Source organism: Mobula birostris, chromosome 1 (genome assembly GCF_030028105.1).
Source record: "Mobula birostris isolate sMobBir1 chromosome 1, sMobBir1.hap1, whole genome shotgun sequence".
Classification (NCBI taxonomy): domain Eukaryota; kingdom Metazoa; phylum Chordata; class Chondrichthyes; order Myliobatiformes; family Myliobatidae; genus Mobula; species Mobula birostris.
Genome location: NC_092370.1, coordinates 101337263 through 101361826, shown reverse-complemented (window position 1 = coordinate 101361826; position 24564 = coordinate 101337263). Strand labels below are relative to the sequence as shown.

Genomic DNA, 24564 nt, shown 5'->3' with positions numbered 1-24564 from the left:
CCATCCACATAAAATTGTTGAAAAATTCTCCTTGTGCATGAATGAGTTCACAACATCTAGGTTAAAGAAGCCACTAACTGGTGGCATTTCTACCTCGGGAAATGGGTTCTTGTATTCGGAGTATCATTTTAAATAATAGTGCACACTATGATAATAGCTGTATTGGGAATAGAGAATGAAGCTTAACATCATGTTTTAGCCAGGAAGAACAGTATGTAGGAATACCATCTAATGGGAAGCTCCCTTAGAAAGAATGGTTAATGGCAATATATCATCTCAAAGAAGTAGAAATTCAAAAACTAAAGTAATAGAAAGATAATTACATTAAATTTGTGCCAAAGACAAAGCAGCCTATTGATCAGACCGTCAATAGATTGGTTAGAATATGAAGGAAATTTTGCAAGGAAGCTACCAGAAATACTTTGGTAAACTTTCTAAAGTCATAGTTCTGGTATAATGAATTTTATAATACACCATTACCTGTATTTATTAAACTGAATTCAGACATACTATAATGTCTTTATATGCAGTCTGGCAGATTAATCCTGAATACGTAAAGATAAAAGTTAACCTTTGTGTTAATTCCCCTTCAGATGCTGATCAACTCATTCAGTAGCTTACACTTCAGATTTCCAGTATTTCTTCCTGATCTTGAAAATGAACTTTTTAGGAACAACTTCTTCCCCGCGATCATCAGATTTCGGAATGGCCCATGAACACCAACTCATTATGTTACTCTCTTTTTGCACTGTGTATTTATTTTTTATATATATCATTGTAACTTACAGCCATGTTTTATCTATTGCACTGTTGCCGCACGACAACAAATTTCATGACACATGTCAGTGATAATAAACCTGATTCTGACGAAGCAGAATTGAAATTTTATGCTGGAAAAGAATGGGAGCTGGACAAAAGGCAAAATGTAACAGCACCAGACCTGCTTTGTGAGTAGGAAAATACTTTGTGTATTTTACTGACTTGATTAATACCCAGTTGGATGATACATTTCAATGTTAATTGCAAGCTTCAGTTAATCACAGACTTATAATACACAAATATGGTGGGTCCAAAGTAACTACCATCCAGATAATGTACTCTTTTTGTGTATATATTATGTCCACATCATTTGCTACCCTGGCATTTCAGTAAAAAAAAACACATTTGAATGTGCAAGTTATAAACTGGATTTTACATTCAGTAAACTGGTTCTTACATGTACAATCTCAAATACTGTAGGATTAATATTACCATACTATTATATATTAATTTAAATATTAATTATTATGGAAAGATAAACAGTTCATATAGGCAGTACACTATCATGATATGGATATATTTAATAACAAATAACACTGAATTCGGATATGGCACTTTGACAATTTACTAAAAGAGATCGCAAACACAACATAATTCAACCAAAACTGAGCATTAAAATCAATTCTCCAATAATACTTTAGATTCAGAGTAAATCTTCGATCTTTGCCCTTCAAAGATCTTCATGCTAGGAACAACAGAGGGCTGGAAATGTTACATAAGACAGTAGCATACTTGTTACATTTCTGATAACAAGATTCTGAGTTGTTCAGCAACTTAATTTGTAAATCCAACCTGCAACTGAATTTGCACAACATGTCTCATGTTCAGTAATGAGTAGATAAACAGCCAGTTGATCTTCAGAAGTGCGTAATCAGGTGATGAATTTTATACTCTCTACCCCAAAAGCAACTACCTTTCTTTTGGAAAGGAATTTAGATAAATGAAGAAAAACAAACAAAATTGTCTCCCTCAACCCATGCATAGAAACATGTGAGCAATTAATGAATCCCGAGAGGTTGGTAGATGGAGAGGTGGAAGGGGCTTCATTCATTTATTTTAACAGGATTGTGCACACACTTTAATATTAAATGCTTAAATTTCCTGAGGCTTGGAAACCCAGTGGCTGAAAGGAAGTGAGGATTGCTAGATTTAGCAGGTTAATGCAAGAAAGTTAAATTGCAGCATGGACTGAGGATTAAGCCACAAGCCAATACTTTTAATATATCTTGATAAATCACACTTCTCCACATACTCAGTGCCTGTGATATCCTTCTCCTCCTTACTTCTCCATACCTTCTACATAATGCTCTTTAATCTTCTCAACATCTTTGCCAATGTCCCTGCTCTTACTGTGACCTAGTTTCTTTTTTAAACACTTCTCTGAATATGAATTAACAAAGTCAGTTTGTTTCCACTTTGATTCTTTTTTTTTACAGTTTAAAAATTATCAATATTTCTGAAACTACAGTCTTGTAAGTTAACCTACTTTGTTTTTAGCGGTTAGATCTTGACTTTGCATCATAGGTAAACTGGGTATTTTGGACACATGAGCCTGTTTCTGACCTTCTGCTTTTATAACAACAGAGTTAGCAATGTAGCAATCCAGATTTTACAGGGAACTATCTGCATTTACGTGCAGAAGACTATACACATTCCCCAGAGTAACTTATGCAACAACCTAGGAATTCCCACATGAATGCGTGTGATCACGAGATGGGGTCATTCATTTGTTATTTTTTTTCTGCATGGACACATGATGGCCTTGAATGGCAGGCCTTTCTTGTTCTACTCTTTTGGAGTGTAAACTTGATGTATACTGGAAAAGTTGAATTAATATCGACACCAGGATAGAAATGACACAGGAAGTACTTCCCCATTCACTTTAATGGTGTGAGACAGCTGTGAAGAATTCAGGAATGCAATAGTTAATTCAGAATTCTTCAACAACGTGTATTTAGACAATTTATAGTTGAAGAAAGGAACTCAAATGTTGTAAATTTACTTTGATTGTTTTTGTACAAGGAAGATTTAAACATTTGGCAGATTTGTCAGATTGTGATTAGGTACCCTCCCCTTTTCCTTTAATTGCCTATTATCTCCAACCCTTATTCCCTTCCATTTCCACCTACACGATTCGCCCACTGGGCGATGGATGATGTGACTTTGCTGAAGCCTCTATTATTAGCGGGTTTCAAAGCTGAGGATCCCAGTAAATTCCTTATCCCAAAAAATTCCATATCCTTTGGGAGGTTAGGGGATGAAAGGGGCAGGAGCGGATGGGTGATCATGTCAGTCAAATGTCAATTTTACTCAGTGATCTGTGATGAACATGGGTCCATAAATAAAGAGTAAAAAGTACAGAGTTCTGCTTCATGCAGCGTTCAAAACAAAAGCTTTATCTATTCCAAGAGTGATTCATGCTAAAACATAGTATAGTGTCCATCATTAGGTTAAGATTCCATTCTTCATGGCTGGTATTTCTGACATGCTGAGCTCGTGAACAGTTTTTCTCCCCAATTTCAAGTCACAAAGTGTGGCAAAGATTGGCCACATATTGTTAGTTATGGCTGGCTACAGATAATGTTAATTAATTAGTGGTGTGATGTTGGCTAGTCTTTTCTCACTACTTGGTGACATCCAAATCCTATAATAAGCATTTAGAATTGTGAATACATTCACACATCATTCCCTCTGTCTCCTGACTCTGCATGAAATAGCTCTTTTTAAAATGTGCAGCTGTGACAGGAAAGGCTTCTACAGAGAAATCTGTGCGTAAACTGACACAAGCACAATGCAGGTGATTAGAACTCATCTTAGTTTTACTCAAGATAACATGTATAGTCTAAGAAACCATTTTATTCCAAGGGGAAGCAATTAACAAATGTTTGTTTCCACATAGTGATAGATGTGACGCTTCAAAAATAAATATGAACATAAATTAAAATTGCGTACTCAAGTCATATTTCGTAGAAAGCCTAGTGATAATTTCTGTGAATTTAAGGCAGGAAAGCAGTTTTAGATAAATTTAATCTGAAGTGTAAATTTCTTTTGGTACTATTTACAACACAATCATTTTGATCGCATGGGTTAATACATGGATGATGCAGAAACGAATCAATACCGACTCAGTCCATGCTTTCCCACAAGAAAGCACCTGTAAATGTTGTCACGAGGACACTCGGGTACCGTGAGTCAAGCAGTAGTGCTATTTGAAATAGTTTAGCCCTGCCACTAGAAGGAACTTTTCCAGGAACAGTTCAGAGTCAAGAACGGCAATGTGAGCTGCCCGGCCAATGAGTGCATTGGCAGTGTTTGGCAATGTGTGGTAAATGTCGTAGCGGATCAGGGTGCAGTCGCTGGTCTCTGTCACTGGCCGAAGGAGGTTGTTAATCATCTCAGTATAAACGCAACCTGAGTTATCAAACAAAAACATAAAAAAATAACTCCACTCATCAATATCAATTGTTCTTATACAGTCTCTAGAGGATAAAGCTATCAAATTATTGTGTTGCTTAGGATTTCCAGCATCTGCAGAATTTTTTTGGATTTATCAAATCAGCTTAATGTATTTTAATTTACAAACTCTGGATTTGCAAAGTATCAGATTTTAATAACAGAGGAATTGCAGACTGAGAAATGGTCATGAAAGTGCACCATATCCCTTCTTGGTAATTGTAGCAGTTGACTAATTGTCGTAATCAATTGTCCAAACAGATACAGGCATGATATGAAATAAAAACCTTATTGCAACCTCAGGTTCAAACTTCTGAGCATGCTGCACTTACCATGTCATCACTCCACATTGTATTTTAATGTTATTTTTATTGAGAGATAGTGAGGAACAGGCCACTCTGGCCCAACAAGCTGCACCGCCCAACAACCTACCTTTTTAACACTGGTCTATCCCACAGGACAATTTAACCTACTAACCAGCACATCTTTGGAATGTGGGAGGAAACCACGGCACCCAGAGGAAACCCATGCACTCATGGGAAGGATGTACAAACTTTCTACTGAATTGAACTCTGAACTCTGACACCACGAGCTGTATTGTGCTATGCTACTTTGGCGCTCAGAAAAGTAAGAGGGTTTTCGTAAGGAAAAATTAATTGGATTTGCATTCGCTGTCCACAGATTAATTTTGAATATCCCCTCGTGAACTACAGGTTCTTGCTATCAGTCATTCTGTTTGGGATAAAGTGAAATCACTAACCACTACCATGGAGCTTAAATGGGGCAACAAATTAAAATAAAATAACCCTCATCTTTGTTTTCAGCAAGAATATGACGAGATTCCAGGATCCTGTATCAAGTTAGTGAATGACTAGTAAAAGACAAGAGTTATAACCGTAGCTGTTATAACATATTTGCCTTGGTTGTTATCTATAATCACAGGAATCAATTGTGGGCAGGCTTTTCCTCCTCTATTTCCATCACTCTCCACCATTCGGTAATGGTAATCATGTCCTGAAGAAGTGCCTCAGCCTGAAACGTCGACTGTTTACTCTTTTCCGTTGATGCTGCCTGGCCTGCTGAATTTCCAGCAAAGTAATCATGTTTTACTTTCTGGGAAACTACAAATGATGGGCAAAATGCACAATATAATAAACTGTAATGTTGAACCAAAGTAGAGGATAAACTAAGCCTGGATCCCGGATATGCAACGTTGTTTAAAATGTCTTAGACACCAAGGGGAAAGAAAATTGACAATGGTAGTGAGCTCTGCTGCTGTAATGTTCATGCAATGATTTACAATGAGGGATTGAGCAGCCCAAGTGAAATAAGAGGAACAATTGCTGGACTATTATAATAGGATTGACACCAAACCGGGAGGCAAGTGAACTCAAACATATTATCATGATGTCCCTTCCCTGTCCTTTGCTCTCTCAATATTCCTGTAATAGGTATTTTAAACCCTGTTACCTAAGCACTTGTGCTCCCCTAATTTTTGCATCAATTCAATAAGTAGCAGTAAAAGCTTATGAGGCTTGCAGACCAAAAACACAAGAAAATTATTCACAAACAATACTTACCGATCTGCCTATCTTTCAGGGCGGTTTTACACATTTCAATCCGGGCAGAGTGAAAAGGAACATATCGGTCTTGAGGCGATGCCACCAGCATGACATTCTTGAAGTACTGCAGCCCTGTATCAGAACAATGAAATGCAACCAGAAAGGAAACATGGTTATTGAAATATTCTATCTTCTCCGCTTCCTTCCCTGGCTCTCACTGAGCTATCTGTTGCTGAATAGAACTAGATAGTTGAATCCGGGACTTAAAGTCACTCTTAGGTTGACTGAGGGGATGTTCCTGAAAGAAAATAATCAGAAGCCAACCTTGATTTTCCTCCTCCTGCTACCTCTACACCCTACAGCCCCTACCCACCACAGACAAAGGTCACACATACAAACCAGTCACTGAGTACTTTCATGTATCTATCTGATTTTTGTGTTTGGAAATAACAAGATAAGTTTGATGACTGGAAATGTGTCTAATACACAACCTATGGTTGTTGTATATAATTCTAGTATAATCTTCCTTCTTTTATATTCAATGCTGATTAAAAAGTTTCCAATATGCCTTGTCAGCCAATTTACTGACCTTGCCTGACATTTTTAAATGTATAAAATTCTTATGAGGCTTATTAAGGCAGATGTGGGAATGATATTGCCCAGAATCTGCAGACTCAGGCAAGCAGACATTCAGGATAGAGATGATTTATTTAAAAAAATCCACACAGACAACAGCGAATCTTAGAATCTGTTTTATCAAAGGTCGTAGAAAATGAGATGCTTATCCAAGATAGAGCTTGGAAGAATTTTGGATAGTTAGGGAATTAAGAAATTAATATGGAAACATGACACTAATGCTAATGATCAGCCACTATTTATGTTCAGCAGAGCAGATCCTGATGGCTCACTACTGCTTCTGGTACTTATCTTTTTGTGTTCTTATGGACGTGGTGATCAAGTAAATGTTGAAGTAAAAGATCTGATATGATCTTACTGAATGGTGGAGCAGGCAGAAGAGGTCAAATGGCTTGCTTCAGTTTCTGCTTGCATCGATGTAGCTAATCAGACAGGCCTTCCCTTACCACTGTCCCTGGTTTAATAAATGGGGAGAATGGGGGATTGGTTTTCTCATTATCTTTATCCTTGAACAAACAGACAAGCATTGTCAGGAAGGCACTTTCACATTTAAAGAATGGGCTATTTGACAAGATAACTTTTGATCGTTAATGCCCATGATACCGCTCCCATTCACACCAGTCCTTTCAAGGCAGGGAGAGAATAAGATTTGAAAGGGAAAAAAAATTACATTTATGTTTCTATTGGAATGATATGACAATGTCAACTAGTTTTTAAAGGACAAAGCATGATATCTTTAAAAGAAACCATCTGAAGGATTGTAAACAGAGCATGAACTGTGTAATATAAGAAATGTCTATTTGTCAACCTTGCCTTTATTATATGACAAGACTTGCTGAGTCAGAGCAGCTAGTTGTTTACCTATCCGTTGGAAGCAGTAACCTTCCATTGAACATGACATTTAGGTAGTAAGATCTCTGTTGTTTTGGTCAGTGATCTTTTTCTCTGAATGCAGTTTTTTTTCTGTCACATTTCTTGTGATTTCACTATTTGTGCTATTTAGAGTCACAGAGTCACAAACACCATAGCACAGAAACAGGCCCTTCAGCCTGTCTAGTCAGTGCCGAACCACAAATCTGCCTCGTCCCATTGTCCTGCACCCAGACGATAGCCCTACTTACCCCTCCCATCCATGTTGCAATCCACCTCTTGCACTGGCAGCTCGTTGCACACTCTCACCATCTTCTGACCCTCACCCAACCTCAGTGCTTGCATTCACCCTATCCATACCCCTCATAATTTTGTATACCTCTATTAAAACTCCTCTCAGTCTTCTACATTGTAGGGAATAAAGTCCAAACCTATTCAAACATTCCCAATTACTCAGGTCAAGTCCCAGCAACATCTTTATAAGTTTTCTATGCATTCTTTCAATCTCATTTACATCTTTCCTGCAGGTAAGTCACCAAAACTGCTCACAAAACTCCAAATTAGGCCTCACCAACATCTTATACAATTTCAACATAACAATTTCAGCAGTACTGAATACATTGATTTATGAAGGCCAATATGCCGAAAGCTTTCTTTACGGCCCTAATAGCCTGTGACACCACTTTCAAGTAGTTATGAATCTGTATTCTCTGATCACTGTTCTACTGCACTTCTTTGTGCCCCACCATTCACTGCGTAAAACCTACCCTGGTTGGCCCTCCCAAAATACAACACCTTACACTTGTACATATTAAGTTTCATCTGCCATTTAACTGCTCCTGCTGATCCAGAACCCACAGCAAGCTTGACAGTCTTCTTCACTGTCCAATACAACCCCAATCTTGGTATCTTCCACAAATCTGCTGATCCCATTTACCACATTATCATCCAGATTGTTGCTATGGATGACAAACAACGAAGTACACAGCACCGATCCCTGTGGCACTGCACTGGTCACAGGCCTCCAGTCAGACAGGCAACTACCACTGTATGCCTTCTCCTGTGAAGCCAATGCCTAATCCAATTATCTACCTCATCATGAGTTCCAAGTGACATTCTTGATCAGCCTCCCATGTGAGACCTTGTCAAAGGCCTGGCTAAAGTCCATGTAGGCAAAATCCACTGACTTACCTTCATCAGTTTTCCTGGTAACTTCCTGGAAAAACTCTGTAACATTGATTAGACACTCACAAAGCCACATTGACTATCCCTAATCAGTCCCTGTCTATCTAAACACTAATGTCACCATGTGAGTTGACAGGCGACACTGAACTCAGGTTCAGAAAAATAACAGACCCCCATGTAGAGGCTGAAACAAGAGTTTATTCCAACAGAATATTGATGGCTTGACTGAACGACACTGCAAGATGAATCCTTCTCGGAACACCCAAGGAGCCTACGATCTGCACAAAATGGAAGTCTGATTTAAATGAGCACAGTATGCTGAAAACCCGGACCAGTCAATGTAAACTTGTCAAGATTAAGAAAGCACAAGAGCATAATGACTCTAGATAAGACAACAATTAACAAATACAGGTGCAGAGGCTCACATGGCATATGTCAATTTACATATCCTGACCCTTAGAATACCTTCCAATAAATTTCCTAATACTGATGTTAGGGCCACCAGCCTATAATTTCCCGTCTATTCTTAGAACCTTTCGTAAAAATGGAGGAACAATAGCTATCCTTCTTTGATGACTCAGCAATAGTTGTGTGTATAATGGGAGGAAGAGAGGATGAATACAGAGCCCTTGAGGAAGACTTTGTCAAATGGTGCAAGCTGAACCATCTGCAGCTCAACATCAGTAAGACAAAGGAGATGGTGATGGACTTTAAGCCTGCATTGCTTTCTGTTATTATTGATAGTGTGGATGTAGATATGGTGAGGACCAACAAGTACCTGGGCTACACCTGGGTGAAAGACTTGAGTGGAGGACTAACACAGAGACTGTGTACAAGAAGGGCCAGAGTCACCTCTCGTCGTCATCGTGGCTATCCCTCGAACCCAGGATGATGGTCTTCATCCTGTTGATCTACTTGTGGGCTCTCAAGTGGTTTATGAGTCCAATCTTGGCTTTGAAAGTTCTTCTGCATTCAGGACAGGTAGTTCCAGATGGCAGATCAGGCTTTCGTTGTTGCTGCCTCTCTTTCCATTTTCTTCTCTTTTCTTCTAATTCTGCACATCTGTTGGCTTTGAAGGTTGCTGTTCCTTCTTGGATGATGGCTTGCCAGAGTGTCCTGTCCTTGGCATTGGCTTCCCAATTGTTGATGTCAATGTTACATTTCTTCATGTTGGCTTTTAAGATGCTTTTGAATCTCTTCTGTTGTCCGCCTCTTTTACATTTGCCTCCTTTAAGCTGGGAGTAGAAGATTAGTTTTGGCAGACGTTCTTCTTTCATCTGAACAACATGACCGCTCCATCTTAGTTGGTTCTTGATGACGTAGGCTTCAATGCTTGTTGTTTTTGCTTCATTTAGCACACTGACATTGGTTCTTCTATATTCCCAGCTTATATTTAAGATGTTTCGAAGACAGCATTGATGGAACTTTTCAAGTGCCTTCAGATGTCGTAGGTATGTTGTCCAGGTTTCTGATGCGTACAGGTGCATTGGGATTACCACTGCTTTGTACACTAACATTTTGGATTCTGTTCGGATGTCACGATCATGAAAGACTCTTGTTCGGAGACGTCCAAAAGCTGTTCCAGCACACTTTCCATATCTTGGAAGTCACTTCTCCTCCAATGTCGACCTTAATGACGAGATCCACCATTGTCTTAAATGCGCTGGAACAGCTTTTGGACGTCTCAGTTGCCTCTTTTTCCTGAGCAGACAGGTCATTTAGAGTATGCAGGCCTCTCATTCACATGTCCTACCAGTCTGTTGTCACCAGTACAATCTTCGATGCAGTAGTGTGCTAGGGCAATAGCATCAACATGGGTGATGCCAACAGGCTCAATAGACTGAATAGAAAGACTGGCTCTGTTACAGAAGTTAAACAGAACACACTGGACACAAAGGACCCTACGGAAAATGCTGACAATTCTGGACAACGTTTCTCACCTTCTGTATGCCATCTTGACTAAACAGGGGAGTACTTTTAGTAATAGACTAAGATAACTGTGCTGCTCCAAAGAACGCTATATGAGGTTTACCTTCAGCCATTAGGCTTTATAATGAGTCAACCTTTAGTCATGGAAGTGATGACCACCTCCTGTTAGACTGTGTATGGTAACTTATTTTTTATTCTTTCTACTAGCCTTCAAATATTTATATCTGTGCACTTTTAATGCTACTGTGACACTGCAATTTCCTTGCGATCAATAAAGTATCTATCTATCTATCATCCTCCAGCACCGCACCAATGGCTAAGGATATTTTAAGCAATTTCTGCACACTAGCCTCTCACAGGATCCAAGGGAACACCTTGTCAGACCCTGGGGATTTATCCACCCTAACTTGCCTCTCAACTTGAGGATCAAATCTATCCATAATTGCCTTGAAACAAACGTCAAAGTGATATCTAGGTTCAAAGTGTTCTCCTACAAAAACCTCTGTCAACTTTCCTGCTTCATTCCCTAATAGGAAATCTAGTATCACACACTCTCTAGTTGCAACTTCAATGTATGACTAAGGAAACTGTTCTGAACACATTTGACAAACTCTGTCCCATCTAATCCTTTCACAGTATTAGAGTCTCAGTCAGTATGTGGAAAGTTAAAATCTCTTACTATAACAGGCTTAAATTTCTTGCAACTGTCTGCAATATCTCTACAAATTTGCTCTGCTATATCCCATGGACTGTTGGGTGGTCTACAATATAATCCCATTAATGTGGTCAAGGCTTTTTTATTCCTCAATTCTACCCTTAAAGCCTCACTAGATGAGCTGTCCAGTCTGTCCTGGCTCAGCACTGCTGTGACATTTTCCTTAACTTGTAATGCCACCCCTCCCCCTTTGATCCCCCTTGCTCCATCACATCTAAAACAATGGAATCCCAGAACACTGAGCTGCTAGTCCTTCCCCTCCAACAGCCAAGTCTCACTAATGGCCACAATGTCATAATTCCATGTGCTGATCCATTCCCTAAGCTCATTTGCCTTTCCTACAATACTCTTTGCACTGAAATATACACAGCTCTGAATATTAGTCGCACCACACTGATCCTACTCATTCTTTTGATTCTAAACTTTCTATGTAGGCTTAGCAACATCTTTCTCCTCAACCACTCTACTATCTGTTCTGGCGTTCTAGTTCCCATCCCCTGCAATCTAGTTTAACCCCCACCCGTGCAGCATTAGCAAACCTTCCTGCTAGGATATTAGCCCCCTTCCAGTTTAGGTGCAAACCCTTCTCTAGAGGTCCCACCTTCCTTGGAAGAGAGTCCAAAAATTCAAAAATCTAAAGACTTCTCTCCTGCATCATCTCCTTAGCCAACTGTTAAACTGAAACTGTATGATCTTCCTATTTCTGGCTTCATTGGCACATGGCACGATCACAATTCTGGAAGTCCTGTCCTTTGACTTGGCACTCAATTCCCTAAACTCACTTTGCAGGACCTTGTCACTTCAATGCAAGAACTTGGATCAATTTGCAACTGGTTGCATTGATGATCAGTAACAGGCATTCCTAGACAATGCTCAAAATACTAAGATGGAAACCACAGTTCCCAACACCCTGCTCCAGTACTGTTTCTCAGTTACAATCCTAACAATTCACATCTCATTGCACCAGTGTGACATTTATACTTTCCACATCAGAATTGTCATGGCCTCTGCAAACCAGATTGTCAATTTAATAGCCCAGTATCACAGAGTTATAAAGTAAAGGAAGAGACCCCTTGGTAAATTAAGTCCATGCTAACTCATCTATGCTTTTCTCATTTACTAGTACGTACTCCTTAGCTTCTGTTACCTTGGTGATTCACATGGTCAGCTAGATACTTTTATTTTGTGTTTCTACCAGCTTCTACCATCTACCATCTACTCAGACTGTGGGTAACAATAGCTTCTGGCTGTGGGCTTGCAGATACTGGAAGCTGAGTTTAAGCTGTTCAAAATTAATTTCACTATGAGCCACAATAACCCAGGAAAAAGAAAGGCAAGTAATTTGCTGAGCGCAGTATTCAATCTATTCTGTTCTCATTATTGACACTTGATGCATGCACATACCAACCACTGGGGGAAAAAAAGAAACATCAAATCACAATGAAGGACTGGTGAAAATTTGGGGTTCCTTATTCTTAGTGGGTTTGCAACTTTGAACCAAGCCTCACGGTTCAACTAATAATTCAGCTATCAACAACTGAAACATATGTCTAATTTACTAAAAAAACAGGCCAGGTGCCTCCTTTTGAAAATGTGTTATTGATTGAAGAAACTGCTCATGTAATCAATGCTGGCTAGATTTGATGAACAACAACCTCAGCTGTGTGAAGTAATTTATTGTAACTGATGTTTTTGGAGATTTGACTGTTGCGTTGATCATCATGAATTTCTGTATTTTAGGAAAACCTCTGAAGTTCATTCACTCTATGGGCAGTAAATTATTTGGTAGATATTGAGTTTAAATTGCCAGGTACCCCAACAAAGCCAGGCTCAGTTTGTGCATATGCTATGCCACACTTACTACTGCAGAAAGTCAGAAGGTGCTTTCTTGGTCTCCGGAGAGAATTTCAGCTGATTTCACATGCCAGATATTTCAAGACAGTTGTTGTGAACCTTTTTTTATTAGAAGTAATGAGTTTTGTCATGCAGATTACATTACATCTTAGTGAATAACAGTTAATAAAACTGTCAGTGCAACATTTATTGCTGCATGATATTGTGCATCTGTCTCAGTTTTTTTTAAAAACAGATGCTCCTACTTTATCAGAACCTACATAATATTTACATACATATGCATATAAATGGCTGCCATTTAAACCTCTATTTCAAATTTAAAGATGTATATTGACTTTACCAATTTGATTAGTAATTTTGTTCTGGAAACCTTCTGACAAAAGTCAGAAGGATGCATTCCAGCACAAAAATCTAGGTGACTTCAGGACTAAGGGAAGTTCAGTAGCCGTTTTCTCTTTCCCTCTCCAAATACCTCCTTTAACACAAATTTCTTATTATAACTGATCCAGCAATATTCAATGAAAGCCTCATGTGCCTTTGTTTCCTCCAGAATATATCATTCGAATGTGCATTTGTGGCTAGAGTTTCAAGTTCAATACCAGGCCATAATGTGTAAAAGCAACACTTCTAGACAAGAATATGAAGAGAAAATGCTGGAAACATTCAGTAAGTCAGGCTGCATCTGTCAAACGAAATAGAATTCATGTTTCAGGTGAAGTTTGATGAAGGGTCTCAGACCTGTTTCTCTGTCAACAGATGCTGCCTGACCTATTGAGTGTTTCCAGCATTTTTATTTCTTATTATTTGAGATTTTCAGCATCTGCAGTAATTTTTTGGTTTTCATTAGTGGTCTGGTTCATGCAAAATTACTGGCCGGCTGCAAGATTTGAATCAGCTTGTTCTGGACATCTGAGCTTGCACAGTCAGTTGCAGGAGAGATCCTGGCAGCAGGGGGATCTCCTGCTTCCCCAGTGGAGTTCAGGGGCAGAGAATTTTGCATCCATAACTCTTGCTTTACAACAGGGGTACCAGCAGGTGGGGCTCAGCAGCCCACGTAGGAAAAGGAAAGCCCTGATTTTAAACTTCTGCTGCCTTGTGGCCATACCCCACCCATGGGAAAGGCTTTGGGACTGAACCCCGAGGAAGAAATCCGGAGCCGGGGCAGTTTGATGTTGTTTACAACTTCACTCTGGCAACCTCTGCAATGACACTGGTGCCAAACTGTATCGATACTTGCCCTTCCCTTGGACTACATTAGTGACGTGGAGAGGGGGGAACCCACTGCATGGGCAACAGCCAGTTCTTCAAATCTTCCCATCCAGGCTTGTTTCCTGGAGAAGACACAATCCACCAGAGGCTCAAGCCCATGATCCCCTGGGATCGATGGCTGCCTACTCACCGAGCATATGTAGCAAACCCCCATTCAGTCAGTACCTTGATTGAAAAGATTAATGGCCAATTTCTTTTTACTTGTTTTACTTAATCTTCGTGTGTTTAATTAAGTTCTATTTCTGAACTACGTTTTAAATTCCTATACTCAGGGCAATGTGAAAATAACAATTATCCAGTCAGCACATCTTTGATATATAATGGGAAACCTGAGTACACACAGAGAATGAGCCTCCTCCAAACAAACAGCAGCAGAGGCCAGGATCAGGCAGGTCAAATACAGCAGTGCAGCTCTCGATGCCGTCTTTCACTGGGAGCTTTTTACTCAGCATTTACCCAAGAGGACATCCCATAGTGACTTTCTCAGTGTAATCACTCCACTGCACTCAAGGAATAATTTTAAGAATGGTGAGACCCCAATCCCAGGTTCACCAACTCTCATATGTAAAACAATTATTATATATTTGTGAATAACTATGACATTCATAGTCAGCAGTATGTTCTATTAATAAAAGGAAACCTGCCTAAAATGTATACACATCTTTTTCTCAGTAAAGAAAATATAAAAAATTTGCAGCTATTCAATTAAATAATCATTATCTCAGTGAGAGGGGCTACTGTGCCTGTGCTGGGTTTGACCTGGTGTCAAGCAATTTCCTATGGAGTTCACGCTGAGAAACCCAGCAGTGAGGGCACAGGGGTAACCAGCGGGATAGGAAGAACCAGTAGGGTAGTTGGAAGTTCACAAATTGCCACTGCCAGCTTTAGCCTTCACAGGAACCTGAACACTGAGTCACCCTGGGCTAACACTCAATTACAGTCCTTGTCACTGACGTAGGAACGGAAGATCCAGCACAAACATCTTAGACATTTAAAAACAATCATAACCAAAAATAATTGCAACCTATAACAGTTACAAACATAATAAAGATATTACATTTAAGATATTGCGTTCACCAGCAACTTTGATGTGTGTTGCTTGAATTTCCAGCATCTGCAGAATTCCTGTTGTATTACATTTAAAACTTTTTTCTAAAAGTCATTATCTAATTCTTACCATGGTCTCTCACAATGGTCTACTAAATGTAAAGTAATGGGAATCTTTCTTTACACTATACCCAACCTGGCACAGGATGTTGATGAAGATTCCCATTGTAAATTGTGGGGAATCGCTGAAGCCTCTTATTTCCATGGTCTGTATTAACAACACTGCTGGCAAAATAATAATAAACCATTCACAGCAACTTCTGGATTTCTATGCTTCTGTGTATATGTGTGAAGATCTACCAAATGTTGACAGATTTTTCAGTAGTTTTGCTGACAGTTCCCTGCAAAACCATGGGCCACGCTTATTATTGTCACTATTCATTAATTGCTCATTCTAAGGTGTTCTACCAGTTGAGAATGCAAATTGTGTACATATTTACTTTTTTGGAGTATGACTGAGTTGCAATTTGTTCATGATTGGTAGAACACTTCATTTTCAATAGGACATTGTATGAAGCAACCAGACCTTTAATCTATTGCTGAATTTCTGAAACATGCCAACACTGAAATCTCTGATAGCATTACATATACTTTGAAGGAAGTACTGATAGATTCTATGGAGAAATTATTGGATTAACTCTACACAATTATAAAACCTGAAAAGTGTAAATATGCTTCTTGCTGACTAAGCCCCATAGTACTTAGGATACATGACAAATGAATTAGATTTTATATGCTGTGGGAATAAATGGATAATTGTTTAAGCCTGCATTAAATTGTTCAGCATGTCATATCCTTCTATTCAATTAACATATGGAATACCTGTAACAAATTCTAAAATGGATTTGAGTTATGATTCAACACAATGAGAATTAATTGTCCGGTTTGAACTGCTACCTTTTAAGAGATAAAGTGAAAGCATGGTATTAAACTTCTGAGGGAGAATAAAGCTATCTGGGCTTTGAAAGAGAAAAGTCTCAAAATTGCCTGAATTTGAATGCAGATATCGGATGATGAAAGTATGAATTTCAAAACTCACTGTTGTTGGTTGGCTTCCAAACACCACCAATTAGTGATGCATGAGATGAAGATCCCCTTGAATGGTGTGCTGTAGGTATGAGAACATCTGTGTACACAACTGCAGTTATTTGCTTTCAAGGCAAAAATAACTAATGAGGCTGTGATAAGAAGGAGCAAAGCAGAGCACACACTACGTAAAACACAAAGGCTTATCTCTGGCCAGCATCCATCTGGAAGCTCTGTTCTGCAGAATCCATTGCTTGCAAGCCTTGTGCACCCAGGCCCACACTATCTTCAAGGCTCCATTCTCCAGGGACATGTTTCGTTTGACATCTCCAACCCTCTGACCCCAAGTATCTTGCCAGCCAATGCTCTAAACCAGCCCCAGCCTAGTACTTCTAGTGGCACACCAAAAGCAAACAGCATGCCCATTGTTTTGGTCCTCGGGTACAAGTGGATACTCCTGTTGTAGGGACAGGATTGTAGCTACACCTACCTGGCTTTTCACTGAGTTTGTACAAAAAAGTCTTGCGAGGATCAGCCTGGTCCTTGAAGGTTAGTTGTAACAGTGAGCTCGACTTTTTCAGTTTCTGCATGAGCCAGAGGCCTGGCGTGGTAGAAGAGATATAATTAACAACTATAAGTACTGAAGCTCAAGCAGTTTTCCTGTCAGGCTTAACAATCGCGATTAAAGAGCTAAAAACAAAGACTGGATCAGCAACAAATTTGCACATATAATGCTCATCTGAGAGTTCTTTATCCCTGGGTTGAATCACACACTTGAGGGGCTTAGATAGTTTAGGGGAATGGGCAAAGAAGTGGCAAATGAAATACAATGTTGGAAAGTGTACGGTTATGCACATTGGTGGAAGAAACAAATGGGAAGACTGTTATTTAGATGGGGAGAGAATTCAGAATGCAGAGATGCAAAGGGACTTGGAGTCCTTGTGCAGGATACCCCAAAGATTAACTTCCAGGTTGAGTCGGTGGTGAAGAAGGCAAATGCAACGTTGGCATTCATTTCTGGAGGTATAGAATATAAGAGCAGGGATGTGATGTTGAGACTCTATAAGGCACTCGTGAGTCCACACTTGGAGTATTGTGTGAACTTTGGGCTCCTTATTTTAGAAAGGATATACTGACATTGGAGAAAGTTCAGAGAAGATTCATGAGAAGATCCCAGGAATGAAAAGGTTATTGTATAAGGAATGTCTGGTAGCCCTTGGGCTGTATTCCCTGGAGTTCAGGAGAATGGGGGGGGAGGGGATCTGCTAGAAACATTCCGAATGTTAAAAAGCCTGAACTGATTAGATATAGCCAAGTTATTTCCCATGGTAGGGGAGTCTAGGACAAGAGGGCATGACTTCAAGATTGAAGGATGTCCATTTAGAACAGAGATGCAGAGAAATTACTTTAGTAAGAGGGTGGTAAATCTGTGGAATTTGTTGCCACGAACGGCTGTGGAGGGCAAGTCATTGGGTGGTTTAAGGCAGAGATAGATAGGTTCTTGATTAGCCAGGGCATCAAAGGGTAAGGGGAGAAGGCAGTGGTGTGGGGATGACTGGAAGAATTGGATCAGCCCATGATTGAATGGTGGAGTAGACTTGATGGATCGAATGGCCTACTTCTGCTTCTATATCTTATGGTCTTATGGCTTTTGTATGCATTTGCATACCATCCTTGCATGCCTGATGCACGTCAGTTCTTGTGTTGTGATTCTTTCGAAAGTGAGTCAGGGAAGGCAGTTATGAAGAGTGACCACTTCTGGACACTCCCTAAACAATCATGAGTCTATTGTGCTGCTGCAGCACTTACTAAAAATGGCCGCTTTGAACAGAACCAAGTTCAGAGCCAGGAGCCCAGTCTAGGTAGAATCCCATTTACTTTGTGATTACTTGTCCTCGTTGGATTCCACTCTCTCATTCTACATTGAGCCATCAGCCAACCCTTCCCACAGTCATCTGCTGAACTTGGGTCCAAATCCTTACCTTTCTCAGTTAACAATCCCTAAGCAATTTGACCTGCAGCTATCCCATCCTTTGGCTCTCATCCCTACGCACTGTCGACATTCTCCAAGGCTCTTCCCTCCTTCTCATTGTCCATCTTCTAGCCCAACTGACAACCTCACCTCTCACCCCCCACCTCCACCACAGAACCAACTGCAGTGCTAAGCTCACCATAGCTTCATTTGCAAGGCAATAGACAAACAATACACCCATTGGTTCTAGGCTCAGATACAACTGAGGTGGGTGCCAAACCAGAGTGGTTGCTGTCTTACCATACAGCATTCTTTCAGTGGGGCAGTAAATGCAAATTTGTATTTCTAAACCAGTGTTAATGAATGATTAGGTTCTATCTGGCATGTGTTCAATGCATTTCAGAAGAAGTCTGATATAGCTACAGTTTGCCGCTTTAAAGGAGAACTCCCAGGAACAGCAATGAAAAGTGGGTGGTGGGTGTATGGAACCAGCTATCAGAGCAGGTTATAGATTCAGGTTCAAAGTTTACAAGACACTTGGACAAGTATATAGATAGGAGAGGTTTTCATGGAGATGGGACAAATGCAGATAAGTGGGATTAGCTCAGGGTGGGGCACCTTGGTCAGCATGGAGAGTTGGGCCGATGGGTCTGTTTCACTGTTGTATAACTCTGAGTATAGCTGAGCAAAAATTAAACTTTAAAAATGTGCAGGTTAGAACAGTAGCAGAACCAGACAAATAACATTTATTTTTCAATGTAAGGCAGGTTTAGAAGAGTTGCAAGGGTGGATTATTGAATCATAGAATAGTAACAGCATATTTGGTCCCTCAAGTCAGCAATCCATAACACCTTCTAATTTGAACCTCAAGACCATGCATTGGGAACACACAGGAGCACTGTATAAGCAGTGGAGGGACACATCACATCTCAGACTAGACAATCTTTCTGCCCCTTCAGCCATCTCCTACACCACCCTATGAGCTCAGCAGTCACCAACAGATTGGAAGTAAGTCATCTTCAACCCCAGGGGACAGCCTAAGATGAAATAAAGGAATGGCAGCTGAAAGGCAGCTAATATATCCATAGGAAAAACCTGTTCTTTTCTAGTACAATGGCCAGTAAGCTCTTGAGAAAGATAGCCAAGAACTGATTGAATATCATGGGACAGGGACAAGCAATTGGGAATTAGTTACATAGCACAAATAAAGGAAAAGGGCCATGAGTAAATGGGATTTTAAATAAGGCACTCATCTCTCAACTGAGATGCTTTTTATACTTCACTGAGGCCAGTGTGATCCTAGATTGGATAACCTGTCCAGATTCTCAGACATAGAGAAAGGAAAACTGCTGTTAATATCATATCTAGCCTGATGTTTAATGTACAGTCTGTCTCTCAAAGCCATGGTGCTCAAGATTGACTTACCCAGTTTTGTAATCAGCAGTGTAGTTTTGACAATTTGCTGAGCATTCTACCATTATGGTGGGTAATGAGGATTCTATTATAATTAGAATCAGTTCTTTACCACCGGGATTAGAAATTTGTTTTAACAGTTCCTCCTTTGCCTGCCTTGCTCAGACTCATGGGAAAGTGATTTTAACCCTTGCTGCTTCAGAGCACCATTCCCATTTCCCTCACACCAGAGGCACTCTGAATGAGTTTGGCAATTAGTGCAGAATTGTCTGCAGGTGTTTCCCGGGAATCATAACATCAGCATTGAGTGAGGCAGCCAAATTCATTACAGGAGAAACAGCAAAAATGTGACAGAAAAAAATACACTCATAGTGAAAGAGACAGACAGTGACTAAAATTAAAAGTGACAGAGGGAGACTTTTGCCAAGAAATTTGACTCATTTGCACCTGGTTTCATACACAAATTGCATATAAAATCCATTCTGGGAATGTTAGATCATGCTAGCAACCACTTTCAGGCACCATGCCTCAGGTACCTTACTTCTGCAGTGTCGGTTGTGGACCTAATGAATTATCTGATGTTTGAACACATAAATCAAATAATCTCCCAAAATATTTCCCTTATTTTTGCTAGCGTTACTATTTTATGTAGACCACCTGACTGGTGAAAAGCAGAATCCCTCAGCACCCCCAAAACTTGACAGTGAAAGCAGAGATACCATGACACCTATACAGAGATATGATGCAGTTTAACCTGAGCATTCTGAGAAGGATTAAACTGTAAATTTCAGAGATGCCAGGATCATGTGCTTGCAGCAAATAGACAGTTAGATTGCCGTGAATAAACTGAGATTTGGTAAAGGATTGTTCAGATCTGATCAGCCTCTGAATGGATTTTATAGATTATATTTTTTTAGTACTAAACTATTGGTACAAATGTCTCCAATCATGGCTAAATGATTGGTGTATACTCAGCACTCTCTAACCTTGCTTCCAATGCTTTTCATTAGCAAGCATTTGTTTCCAACAAAATGGCAAGAAATACCTCTATTTTCAGGCAGAAGAAGAAAGAGGATTTTGAAAAAAGGTGTTTCTATTTATTGAATTTGCTGAAAGTAGATTCTTAACACTTCAGTGAGGGACAAGCTGTTGCGACTGCAATTTGGATTTTGCTTGCCAAAAATATTTAGCTAACTGCACGTAGATAATAACAGAAAAATCTATGTCTATGACTTCTCTCCTCCTTGATGATGATGCCCCCTAGCTGGTACCTTGGTTATGAGGGCTCCAAATCTACTAGAGCAGTGTATGGGATTATAAAAGAAGGCATCAGATTGTTATTTAAAATGATCAATGGCACTCAATAATGTCCATCACTGTTCCTCATCATATCTTATTTGACAGTTAAGAATGGTTACATTGAAAGTCAGTTCATTTATATAGCATGTTAATAATCTCATGATCAAAGTCCCAAGTAAAGCTAATTAAGTATTTTGAGTGTTACAATTTAAGGAACGTTGTGCCTAATTTGTGCAAAAAATATAAAATGAAATAAAAGCTAGGTAACTGATTTGAATAATGCTAATTAAGGTGCTGGATGAAGTCCAGAGCACTGGAGAGAGCTCTGCTGGTGTTCAGAACTGTACCACTGAATGTACTCTGGGGGAAGGAACACATGGTGATACATGGCTAGGTGGCAGTGTGGGCTTTGAGGAGGATGCAGAGAGGCTTCAGGGGGTTATGCTCAAGACTAAGTAAATAGCCAAGGACAGGACACAGTTGGAGCATGCCATGGAAAACTCTGAGGTCCTCCTCTACTATTGTTAGGGAAAATAGAAAGCTCAAATATTTTTTAATTGGTGTAAGAACATGGAACATACTTGTTGAAGGTGGAGATGGGAAAAGATGACAAACTATTGGGCACTGGTCTCATCAGTGACAAAAGTGAGATGAAGATGAGTATATTAACATATATATTGGGTTTGGTTTGGAAGGTGTTATTAAACTGATATTAAGGATATCCATAGTTTGTTTTAATCTAAGTAAGTGGTCAGGGAAGATTATGGAATTAGCCTTCAGTACACAATTTATTGCAGAATGAAAAGTAAGTTTGTTTATCAGTAATTTAGCACATTGATAGACAGTAGAGCAAAGTGTGTTTAACATGTATGTGGAAAGTTTAAAGTGTTTCTTACTAGCTGCATTAGAATTATTACTCATAATTTATTTAATAAGTCAATTCAGATCTTTCAAAATATCTACTAACAGAGTCTCACTCATAACCAAAACACCCACTGTATTTCCATTATTTTTACAAGCTCAGCATTACTTTATCCCCCAACATACCTGTGCTAACCAGTGTGCTGTTATTATATAATGTTCCCAGATGTGGCCCAGACAGCGATAGGAACGTATGCAGCTTGTTGAGGTAACACCGAAATCTTGGTCGTGTCAGCACGGAGCGGATGATGATGTTGCCCAGTGAGTGGCCAATGAAACTGCGTGGAAACACAGGAAGTGAGTTCAGATTTGACAAAACTTATTCCATGATGACTCCACTGAATGACGAATATGTGCTACTAACAATTAACGAGCTAAGTATTTTCCAAGACAGGAGATACATATCAAGGTTCAATCACAAAATCTAACATCCCACAGGGTAGTGGTTCACATCCATAGGAGACACATAATTTGCAATATCAGACAAAGCCCAAGATAATTGTCTAGGATTTTCTAGTGAATATATACCTGTACATCTCTTGATATACACTATCCAGTGAATACTGTGGGCATAATGAAAATTCTACATACCATTTATTGCCATTGGTTCCTATGTGTTAAACTGTTTTTGCTATGTCTCTGAAAGTATTCCTTTACTTGTCACATAAAAGTGGATCATATATGGACTTCGTCATATGTAGATCGCAACAATAACTCTTGTTACTAAATTATAGTGCAAAAATGGGTACCTAGAGTTTGGTTTCACACTGAACGGTAGAAGAGACTCAGTGGCTTGCTCCTGTCCTTACATAGAGCAGGTATGAGAGAAAGTGCTCTTCCAGGTACCACATTCACAGAAGCAGTATGAAACACAAACAGCAGATCCCCTGGTAAGCTATAGTGTTTTGTCTGCTCTCACAAATGTGGCTACCATAGAACTAGACAGGTTAAGGTGGGTTTTTTTTGTTTAAGAAAAATTATCTCAGATAATAGTTAAGGTGTAGTTCATTGCACTTTTTGAAAGAGAAAATCTGCCACAGTCATGAGGCGGAGGGGAAGAATATCAGAGCAGCAGCATGATTTTGTGTTGTTCCATCTCAGAAAGCAGTGCACGACACAACTGACTTGCTATGCTGCTTTTGATGTTTCCAAGGCATATCCACGGGCATATGAACCACATTGATTATATTTCCCATTATACAGCTCCTGAAGCACCTAACCAGCACTGCTGCGAAGCAATTGTCTCCACAGGCTCCACGTCTGTGGAGGGACAATTACAGAACTTCACCATATGCTGTACCATCTGTAGCCAACATGGTGGTTATGTCAATGGCAATATCCTGGCTCCTGCTCATTCAGCCAAGCACTGCAGTGTTAGTTAATGAGCTGACAATCAATGTAACCTGCAAGTGAGGGAAGCAGCAGTGAGTACTGCTGCATCGTCTAATGAAGAGAGAAAACAGCCTGTCTTTTTGGAAATATTAATGCTTTCCATCATTGAGGGCTGAAAGCACGTACACTTTGTCCTGTTTATACTGTGATGCACAGTTGAAGTTCCATATACCATTTAATGCCGCTGTTTCCTTTGTGTTAAATTGCTTTTTTCCGTCTTTGACAAGCATTCCTTTGCTTGTGGATCATATATGGACTCATCGTAACTGGACTGCAACAATATTCCCGTGACTTTCTCAGCCTTTCTTTATTCCTTGAATACAGTTCTTAAAACAGATGCCATCAAGCAAAGCTTCTGACCTTCTGCTATAATATTCATTATGTAAAATACACACAAAAAACTGGAAAAACTCAGCAGGTCAGGCAGCATCTATGGAGGTAAATAAACAGTAAACACTTTGGGCTGAGCCCCTTCATAGGGCCCAAAATTGGGACGGCACGGCAGCACAACACTTTACAGTACCAGCGACCCAGGTTCAATTCCTGTCTGTAAGGAGTTTGCATGTTCTCCCCCTGACCTCGTGGGTTTCCTCCGGGTGCTCCAGTTTCCTCCCACAGTCCAAAGATGTACCGGATGGTAGGTTAGTTTGTAGCAATAAATCGGGGGATTGCTTGATAGCGTGGTTCAAAGGACCAGAAGGGCCTATTCTGTGCTGTATCTCAATAAATAAAATAAATTCTCTAAATAAATACTGTCTGTTTATTTCCTTCCACAGATGATGCCTGACCTGCTGAGTTCCTCCAGTATTTTGTGAGTCCAGTATCTGCAGAATCTATGGTGTATATATTGATTATGATTATATACTGTAGTTCATTCTCAACTTCTGTAAGGTAACATTTCTGTGTCATCACTCAGATTAGGTCATCTTTCAGGTTAATTCTCTTAATTGTGAGTAGATTAGCAAATTATTTCATACAATTTTCCCCAGGAGATTGAGTTTATACTGCAAATAGTAAATTTTACTTTAAACTTTAAAAGAAGGAAACTTGACAGACCATGTGATCGTACAAATGATCAGAAGCCAGGATAATTTTGATAAGTCAACCCCAATTAACCGTCTTCACATTCAAGCCTTAATCCA

General features: G+C 39.7%; 1 protein-coding gene across 2 annotated transcripts in view; it reads right to left on the bottom strand.

Moving 5' to 3' along the window:
- Positions 1 to 1316: 1316 nt before the first annotated feature.
- Positions 1317 to 24564, bottom strand: part of fam135b (family with sequence similarity 135 member B) — a 392129-nt gene continuing 368881 nt past the window's right edge. For both annotated transcript variants that reach the window (XM_072259585.1, XM_072259586.1), the window contains 4 exons: positions 22157 to 22308; positions 16916 to 17026; positions 5853 to 5966; positions 1317 to 4230 (listed from right to left, as the gene is read on the bottom strand). In XM_072259585.1, the coding sequence (XP_072115686.1) occupies positions 4025 to 4230; positions 5853 to 5966; positions 16916 to 17026; positions 22157 to 22308 (583 nt within the window). In that variant the 3' untranslated portion in view covers positions 1317 to 4024. The remainder of the gene's footprint in view (positions 4231 to 5852; positions 5967 to 16915; positions 17027 to 22156; positions 22309 to 24564) is intronic.